Genomic DNA, 10124 nt, shown 5'->3' on the forward strand with positions numbered 1-10124 from the left:
GCTTTCTTACAAGGGGCCTTACAGGGGTTTTAGGATATGATGCCAGGGTGGCTGACATGCATAGGGATTTTATAATAGGACTAGATTGGAGGATGGAGGATAGCATGGTAGTCTAGGGTGTGTGTGTGTGTTTGTGTGTGTGTGAAGGGTTTTTTTTTAAGGGATTTAGATTTTAAGTCTATCATCTGATCCACAACACTCCTGAGCAGAAGGTGGCGGCAATACACCAATAAGCTGGATGTCAACCGCCGTAAAACAAGTAGAAGAAGAAGAAAAAGACGAAGAAGAAGAAAAAGAAGCCAAGATGGCTGAGTACGATTTGACAACCAAGATTGCTCATTTTTTAGACCGGCATTTGGTTTTTCCTCTCTTGGAGTTCCTGTCAGTGAAAGAGGTACAACGATTTCTGAGTCGGAATGTGCCTAAATATAATATAGCTGTTCATTAGGGGACATTTATACTTTAAATATGCTCATAGCCAGCACCGATCAGCCGGGCTAGTTGGCAGTTGGTTAGCTAAATTACTAATTTATTTCAGTCTGTAATTATCGTAATGTTGCTATTGTTGTAACAAAAACAACCGACGCCGTAATTTCATGGCTTTAGCTAACTAACTTCTCATTGTCGTCAGCATTGTTGTCATTGTTGTGTTAGCCTATTAGCCTAGCCTCTTTATACTGAGTGCGCAGGATTAAATTAGCCATATTTGGTTGAATAGGACGAGCAGCGTTCACGTCCTTTTTTGTACTTCTGCACACTTGTTTGGGAACTGGAGTCTATATGCCACAGAAAATTACATATTTTTATTTTTAATTTGAACAGATCTACAATGAAAAGGAACTTCTACAAGGGAAGCTGGATCTCCTCAGCGACACAAACATGGTGGATTTCGCCATGGATGTGTACAAAAACCTGTATCCAGACAAGGAAATCCCACACTGTAAGAAAGGTTTAATTCATCAGTTTGTTTTGATGCCCCAGCTTACAGTTTAAATGATGTACTTCACCACAGAGTCACAGGATAGAGGCTTTCTGTCTTGCTGCGTCAGTGCCTGTGATTATCCAGACTAGAGATGAACTGATCAATCAATTGAAAATGAATCTGCAACTATTTTGATATTTGATTAGCCATTGACGAAATTTGCAAGCAAAAATGCAAAATATTCACTTGTTTCAGTCTCTCAAATATGAATTAATTTGTGTTTTCTTAGTCTTCTATGATAGTAAACTGAATATCTCTGATCAGACCAAACAAGCAATTTGAAGATGTCAGCTTAGGCTCATCAATATTTTGATAGGTGTTTCTCACTATCTTCTGACTTTTTATAGATCAAACAATCACATAATTTAAGAAGATGATCTGCAAATGATTTGTAAATTAAATTAATGGCTCAAATCCGAATCACAAATCCATCTATTTGAGCAGCTTTAATAATCAAATGTTTCCAGACATAATAGTCATCTGTAAAATGCTTGGTTACCAGCCAGGGAATGGTTGTTAGAGTAGAAACACATACTGTACCGTAATTTTAATGTCACATTTTGTTAATATTCCAATCAATAAAATGTTAACTTTAAGGTCTTTCTTAGATATTCACTTCTGAGCAGTGTGTTTATTATGAAAATGTCCTGATTAGCCTTGAGGGAGAAGAGGAGCACTGTGGTGGCCCAGCTGAAGCAGCTCCAGTCAGAGACGGAGCCAATCGTCAAGATGTTTGAAGACCCAGAGACCACACGGCAGATGCAGTCCACAAGGTCAGATCGACCTGTCTAAGACATGCATTTCTCAATGCTTTCATCATTTGGTCATTGATTATATGAAAATATGTCTGTGGACTGTAAAAGGCTTATCTGTCTGCAGGACATTCATTGATCTATTTTGTTTTGTTTTTTAATTCTTCATCAGAGATGGGAGGATGCTCTTCGACTATCTGTCAGAGAAACACAATGTGAGTTTTGAAATGTTAACAGCGTATTCACAGTATTCATCTTATTGTATAAAAAGTGCGCACCATTTTAATCTCACAAGGTGGGTTGCACAATGTGTGTTTTTGTTACCATAACAACTGGCTGCCACTGTGAGCTGACAGGACTGTTATTGAAATCTCAGACATCAAAAACAACCAAGACACCCACCAATTTGCTTATTACTCACTCAGTGGTCAATTTAAGGAAGAAGTAAAGAAACATTTCTGCCAATGTCTTCTTAATGTTACCTTTCATGTATAATCTACAGACAAATTACTCCACATCAGTACATGAAAACAATGTCCCTGTCACATGTTAATATAAATAGAGGCTTTGATTTGGCAAAAAAAAGATGAAAGATGTGTGACCTTTCCTAATCAGACACATTCTGTTAGCAGTGCAGCATCACCCAGTTAGCTTTCATTGATGAAAACAAAAATCAAAGGCAGTTTAAAAACCGTGGATTAATGTATCTGCACTCCAGGGTTATAGGCTTTTAATTTCCATTTTCATTATAACCTTAATATCTTGCTAAGCCTTTTAAAATTCTTTTAACAGTTACATTTCTAGTACAAATGACAAATTTTCCAGTTGGAGACAGTAGGAGTTGCTGGTCAGTTTTGAACCTTGTTCAATGTGCTTTAATCTAAGTTTTTATGTCCCTTGTATTTAATTTCATAGTTTCGTCAGGAATACCTGGACACTCTGTACAGGTACGCCAAATTCCAGTACGAGTGTGGTAACTACTCCGGGGCGGCTGAGTACCTCTACTTCTTCCGTGTCCTGGTAAGAATAAACAAAGTTCTATAAAAGCCATGATAGATTTTTAAAATTCAAAATAGAGCTCACTCTGTTTTTATTATGACACACTGAGTTTGTTGTTCTCTGCTCAGGTTCCCTCAACAGACAGGAACGCCCTGAGCTCTCTGTGGGGTAAACTGGCCTCTGAGATCCTGATGCAGAACTGGGAAGCAGCCATGGAGGATCTCACGCGACTAAGGGAGACTATTGATAACAATGTAAGTGAATAGGTTAGGTTATGTAGGTATTACAATTGCAATTTCTGGTCATTTTTGAAGTAGAAAATCACATGTCAGATTAAAAATGATTTACTGCAAACATTATCTGATGCAACATTTCATAACATCTAATGTTTGTTTCCTCTTTCCTCTTAGTCTGTGAGCTCTCCTCTTCAGTCGCTCCAGCAGAGGACCTGGCTCATCCACTGGTCGCTCTTTGTGTTCTTCAACCACCCTAAAGGCAGAGACAACATCATCGAGCTCTTCCTCTACCAGCCTCAGTGAGTCACTGTTACTTCAATATAGCAAAGACTTTTTAGATAAAATTCAAGGCGTATACATCTGCGTAATTGTGTTCTCATCTATCCATCCGGCTTCTATTGAATTCTTTGTCTTGCTTAAGAATATACAGCTGACAGATACACTGGCTTTTTCACTGTTCAAACCTCTTCCCTTTATTGAATAAGCCTTATTAGTTGGAAGGCCACCCCACGGTGCAATTTATTTTCTTTGCAGACACAAAAGTGCACAGGTTTTGTTTAAAATTGTACTCTCTAAAGTGTTAAACAGCATGAGATTTCTCAGCCGACCCCCTGTGTGTTGAAAAACAAATGTTTTCTTTTGGAGTAAAATTACTAATGGGACCCAAATCTGTCGCGATGGAAACTAATGATGATGCCACTGTGTGATGCCTTTTTGGTTTTTTTTTCCCAGGTACCTGAATGCCATCCAGACAATGTGCCCACACATCCTGCGATACCTTACAACTGCAGTCATCACCAACAAAGACGTACGAAAGCGCAGACAAGTGCTCAAGGACTTGGTGAAAGTCATTCAACAAGTAAGGCCATTTAGTGTAGCAAGAAAATTCTTATTTAATTTGCCTCAAGGATACAGTCAACTCATGAATAATGATTTCTCCTGTAGGAGTCGTACACATACAAGGACCCCATCACAGAGTTTGTGGAGTGCCTCTACGTCAACTTCGACTTTGACAGCGCCCAGAAGAAGCTGAGGGAGTGTGAGTCGGTAAGGATGGCATCCAAAAAAGTCTGCTTCTCTGCTTGACACTGTGCGTTTGTCATGGTGCGCAGGCCTAAATCGCCCCATAAAAGTTAGCTGTCTCCTGGGACTGAGGGGTTATATGAAGCTTCCCCTAGCTATGGTGCTCTGATCTCCTGAGTCCCAGGCATTTAACTTTGCAGCTATTCAGCCTCAGCAAATCCATGTCTGGCCTGATTTGCTGGCTCGTACTTTTATTCAATTTGATTTTCAAAGCGGAACAGCTGTCAGATTTGGGGCTCGGTTGCCTTCTCTTTAGAAACCCTTGACTGCAGTTTTGTAGTTGTGCTCGGGGACCACTTCGCGCATACTCTAAGCACCCTCATCGCTTGGCTTTTACACTTCTTGTATAAATTATGCAGCGCTTGCAAATACCTCAACTATCGTGTCAGATGCGGAGTTTGAGCATATTGACAGAAGAATAAACATAGTTAATTAAGTCATCCTGTTGTCCTGAATTCTGCTGGCTTTTAATTGTCAGGGGAATTTCATTTAAAGATTTTTTTTGTTAATTTTACCTCTAGAGATAAAGATGGGTCAAATCAACAACTTAAATACAAGAAAAATGGACTAATTGAGTATTAATGGGTCGACTGTGGCACCTTACAGTGTGTCTACCACAGCAAAACACTGAATAATTGGATTTCTCACACAATAACAGCTCTGTGTGAAATAATGGTGCCACATCTCCTTTCAAAATCCCAGACACTAATGTATTCAGAAATTTTAAGATCTTCTGGAGATTTGAGGTGGCCAAAAATTCCATTTGATGTTTTTGTGATCGTAGCTGTAAAAAACACAGATAGAGACGTCACGACATAATCTCCTGCAAATTCTCTGCTGGGCCCATGTCTGCTGATGGTTTTCAAGGTTCATGTCGGGTGACGACGATCTGCTTCCATGTTTTCTTCAGTACGAGCTTGATGATGTTGATAGAGAAAAAAAGTTGGCATGATTTTTGCCTGAAGAAATTCTTTTAGGAAAGTATTAGAGCTGAATGATTTATCAATTGACAACTTATCTCCAACTATTTTGATAATCGATTAATCATTTTGGTCATTTTTTGAAAAGCAAAACACGAAAAGGCACAACAATTTCATGCTTTTCTTCGTCATACATGATTATAAACTGAATATCTTTGTATTTTGGACTGTTGGTCAGACAAAACAAGACATCTGAAGACGTCACCTTTGACTCTGGGAAATTGTAACGATCATGTTTCACTCTTTTTCTGCCATTTTATAGACCAAACCATTAATTGATTAACAGAGGAAATATATGGCAGATGTATTGATAATGAAAATAATTTTTAGTACACGATTAAGTCCCTCTGTTGCAGGATTTTTGAGGCTGATACCAATATTGAATTGAAGAGTTTAAAAAAAATCTGATACTGATATGTCCGATGATATTCATTTCCTTTATACAACTCATAACATAAATGAACATTTTTGATAAGGTTCCCTCAAATGTTTATTTTTTTTCACAATTGCAATGAAGATGTGTGGTGGACATTTTACTGCTGAAAAATAATGCATCACTGATTTCTGATAGACAAACTATGGAATGGTGACATGGTTTTAAACGCATGATATTTAATTTCTGCCACTTCAGAACATGTAAAATATCAGTGTTTCCCCGACGCTGTTCAGCAGGTACAGGAGGTACGGGGGGGGGGGGGCGCTAGCCGAGCTGCTGCTAACGTTTGTTCAACTTGTTTCTCTGATAACTTAAGATCCAGACGTTCAATGACTAAAATCCTTCATCCAGTTAAAAGATATAGTAAAAAACGACCAAGATCTAAAAAGTTTATCGAAAAAATGTGGCTTAAAACTGAATAAAAGTCAATTTATGACATTTTCTGGCAGACAACTACAATGCTGACTCATGCATTTTATGCACATTTACTCTTTGGTGGAGGGGGTATGACGCCACTGACAGGCAACCAAGTGAAACAGACCGTTACTTTAATTAAAATTATGGATTTCTCTGGGTTTGAAAATTGTTGGAAACATTTGGGATAATGATTTAATTCAACTAAAATATAACATAGATCTAGTTGTTCGTAGACATTTTAATGTGGAATAGTTACATATTATAGCTTTAAAACATATAACATATTTATCAGCTGACATATGCTGATAAATGACTGGGGGAAACGTTATACCTGTCGGGCTCTAGTACGTTTTGAACCATTCATCATCCTCGCACGACAGTACCTGGATGCATAAACACGCATTTCAATGAGGAAAATTAAATTTTCAAATTTTTCTGTGGTGTGATATCATGCAGCTTGGCTGACCATATCCTTCGTTTTTGGGAATTGGCAGTTAGCACAAAAAATCCACATTAGCCAAACCAGGAACCAAAAACAGTCTGAAGAAAAACTCTCTGAATTGTGTGGTTTGGTAGTTTTGACCAGGACATTTTAATGTTTGGGTGGATCAACCAATAACCGGAAACTCTGCCAGAGCAGCGAGGTGAAAACCCCCAAACAACAGGAAGTAGTTGCCAGCACATCATGCACATGCTATTATGTACTTATAATATACTTGTCATTCCAGAAAAATATGGTTACGGTTGGAAATTACAGCTAACTGTCTTTAGAAATGTAGATTGTTATTTCACCACATGTTTTGAAGATGACACCGCATTCATGCAGAGAAAAACTAGATCTATCTGTAGGAACATGATGTCTCCTGCTGATTTTTGTCCACACTTCGATATGTAAATGCTTATTTATGTATTTTTTGTCCTCCAGGTTCTTGTGAACGACTTCTTTCTGGTCGCTTGTCTTGAGGACTTTATCGAGAACGCCCGTCTCTTCATCTTTGAGACCTTCTGTCGGATTCATCAGTGTATAAGCATCAGGTACACAGTCTCTGTACTTGTCAGAAACAGTGTGTGCAATGCCTTTTATTTGTGAAAGCATAGTTTCTTTAGAAGATGGAAAAACAGCCACGAAACGATCTTTTCAACTTTTGTACCCAGCTGATTTATGTTCTGCAGTAATTTTACTTCTCAATGCTCCAAAGTTTTAGATGTTATTCATATCCCGTAGTTTTTCAAGTATATTCAACAGTGAATTGTAAAAAAGGAACTTTGAAGACTTTGAATATTTATTTAACTGCGCTGCCCCCTCCTTTTCCTCTCTCCCCACTCAGCATGCTGGCAGACAAGCTCAACATGACGCCTGAGGAGGCGGAGAGGTGGATCGTCAACCTCATCCGTAACGCCAGACTGGATGCCAAGATCGACTCTAAACTGGTGGGGCTCTGCATTCACTGATCCACCTTCTGTCAGATGAGCTTCAAAACACTAAGGCTAACATAACAACCCTGACAAGACTAATAAACTAGAGCACTAATATAGCAATTTCAGTGTATTTATTTTTGCTCTTGTCAGACTGACAGCAGCATCCAATCCCTGTCAGGATTTAATCGGTAGTGCAGTACATTTGCGAGAATCAGTCTTTAAAAAAATAAAATCAAATGTGTGAATCTGTTGCTCAGGGTCACGTGGTGATGGGCAACAACGCAGTGTCGCCGTACCAGCAGGTGATCGAGAAGACCAAGAGTCTGTCCTTCCGTAGCCAGATGCTGGCAATGAACATCGAGAAGAGGGTGGCTCACAGCAACAGGAATGAGGTAAACTCAGCACTAAGGATGTCAACTTCTCACTGCTTGACAGAACTTACTGTTGCTTTCTTTTTCAGAAGGAAAATTAACATAATGTTTAGTGTTTTGTTGTCAGTACACGACTCAGTTAGCAAAGAATGTTTGTCAGATTAAAAAGAAAGTCTTATCAGTGTCAACTAGTAGGCTGGCTGTAGTAACCACCAAGTAAAGGCTTCATTTATTTTAAATTGTCATAACATTATACTTGTACAAACACTGGATCTGCAGTCATTTTTAATGTTTGCATTTAAAGATACAAAATAGAAAAGTAAATTCAGCTGTGACCAATAAAAAAGATTACAACGTAGTGAACCTACAGAGAATTATCAGCGACTCTGCAGCTCCCCTCGGCTTTACTGAGTTTCATAGCAAGTTTCATTGTTTAGCTATTTCTGGCCTTCAATTTAAATGTTGTTTTTCTTCTCTCGCTGCTCTTATAGCAAAGTTTTCGGATACAGCAGGCAGCTGTTTCCAGAGATAAAGCCCTAAAAAGCTACTTTACGCTACCTGCCCAGCTCCAAACGGCAAACAAACAGTTAGAAAGTTGATGGAGAGCTAAAAGGGTGATAATGATGATGTTCCTCCATAACTGCTGGATTTGCAATAAGCAACTTTTTTGCTAACAAATTTGCCCTATCACCCTAAAAGATATGTCAACGTTGTGCTCACAGCCTGTTTCCGCTGCCCCCAAGTGGCCAAAAAAGTGTAATTGCAGGTTTAACCATTGTGTGTTGCATAACTTGCATTCCCTGTGCTTGCCTTTTCATGTCAATATGTTCAGGCCATTTTCTTTAGTCCTCCTGCCCTCTCATGGATGTGAGAAGACTGTTCTCTTAGTTGATTGTAATTATAATCACTGTTTTTCTGTTTATAGATTTTCATTCAAGCCGTATGCCTGTAAGGAGAAAACAATGTTAGTTTTGACATACATGAATCCATTACGTGCATTTATTTGGTGGGAAATTAATTGTGATTTCAATTTGAGTCATTCATCATGTAAAGAAACATATGACATATAACAGTTAGTCTGTATAATTGGTCATAATTTCGTCGAGAGAGAAGCTGGCAGGTGTTTTTCAGTTTGAGGACGTCTCACATAGGAATAAATGTCTTGTTGCTTGTATAAAGTAGCTTCAGCATTTCTTTCTAACTTTTTTGTTTTTTGTGTCATTTCCTCAGACACCAAACTGGGCTGCTCAAGACTCCGGCTTCTACTAAAATGAAAAAAACGACGTTAGGAGGATGCAGATGGCTCGCAGAATATTATCTAGGCTTTTTATTGGATTAATGTATTTATTAATTTATCTACTGTTATTTATTTAACTGCAAGTGTAATTTGTGCAATTAAAACCATCCAAGAGGAGGCAGCTAGGCTTTTTTGAAGTCATGTAAATAGGTATTGCTATATTCACTTACAGATATTTACATTAAGTGTGAACATTATGTTGTTTTTGTCATTTTAACTTAGTCTATATGAAATCTGCAGTTGGTTTGCTTTTGATGCCAAGTGTTAATTTTATTCATCTAAATGTTGGAAGTAAGTAGATCCAACGAAAATGTCATAAATTAACATTAAACATCATTTTGCCTTCTCAGACAGTGATTTGTTTCTTCTCCCTCTATGAATATTTGACCACTAGATGGCGGTGTTTATTCATTTTTGATGTCTGCTGTCTCCATTCAGTTTTGGTGTTTTACAAGTCAACCTTTTAATGTGAGCTCTACTGCAGTTTCCACTATAAGGGCTGTATTTGGTGTATATATATATATGATCTGTTGCAAAAGCAAGAACAGGATAACATTTTGAAAGAAGCCACTGAATCTGTCGCTCATGCAGCCAGCCTTGGAACAATGGACAATCATGATTTGATAATTGAAAGGGAAAAACTTTTGAAATGCTGCTTTATGGAGACCAAATAAGATGGAAAGCTCTGTGATGGTGACTCACAAGACAGATTAACCATCACACGCTTTCTATCATTTTCAATCCTGGCTTTGTTTATTGTAGTCTTGTCAGTTACATATTGTTGTTTCTGCTAATGCCGTAAATGTTTAACCACACCTTATTTCTTCATATTGAAAGACGCTGCAAAGCATACTCCATTTCAGCATATCCTCAACAAATATTTGACTTCTGTAAATGTGAAGCCTGTGTACAGTACATACTTGAGCACTATTACTGCACCGTGCAGCTTTAAGGAACAAGGTTCATTTAAAACCGGTTAGGTGAATAGTTTTGATCAATTAAAGGTTTCAGTCTTTGTCTGTACGTCCACTTGGTTGATGGACTCACCTGGGTAATCTAGAAGAGTCACAGAAGATAATGAAAGGCTTCAGCACAAGAATACCTTTCACATGATCTGCAGTTGTGTTAGGAGACAGCCATACCTCTGTCGTT

At 38.3% G+C, this 10124-nt stretch overlaps 1 protein-coding gene across 1 annotated transcript; it reads left to right on the forward strand.

The window, feature by feature from the left end:
- Positions 1-251: 251 nt before the first annotated feature.
- eif3eb (eukaryotic translation initiation factor 3, subunit E, b) lies at positions 252-9321 on the forward strand. The gene is made up of 13 exons (XM_067612301.1): positions 252-394; positions 823-940; positions 1638-1755; positions 1907-1949; positions 2650-2754; positions 2862-2987; positions 3144-3268; positions 3702-3828; positions 3915-4016; positions 6811-6920; positions 7214-7316; positions 7562-7696; positions 8906-9321. The coding sequence occupies exons 1-13, from the start codon at positions 305-307 to the stop codon at positions 8942-8944; spliced, it is 1341 nt and encodes a 446-aa protein (XP_067468402.1). The 5' UTR covers positions 252-304; the 3' UTR covers positions 8945-9321.
- Positions 9322-10124: the final 803 nt, after the last annotated feature.

This window comes from Thunnus thynnus, chromosome 15 (genome assembly GCF_963924715.1).
Source record: "Thunnus thynnus chromosome 15, fThuThy2.1, whole genome shotgun sequence".
NCBI lineage: Eukaryota > Metazoa > Chordata > Actinopteri > Scombriformes > Scombridae > Thunnus > Thunnus thynnus.

Coding starts and splice junctions, on each gene's coding strand:
- eif3eb (XM_067612301.1), top strand. CDS start 305: ATGGCTGAGTACGATTTGACAACCAAGATTGCTCATTTTTTAGACCGG. Junction 7,317..7,561: donor CCAAGATCGACTCTAAACTG/GTGGGGCTCTGC, acceptor TCTGTTGCTCAG/GGTCACGTGGTGATGGGCAA. Junction 7,697..8,905: donor CTCACAGCAACAGGAATGAG/GTAAACTCAGCA, acceptor TCATTTCCTCAG/ACACCAAACTGGGCTGCTCA.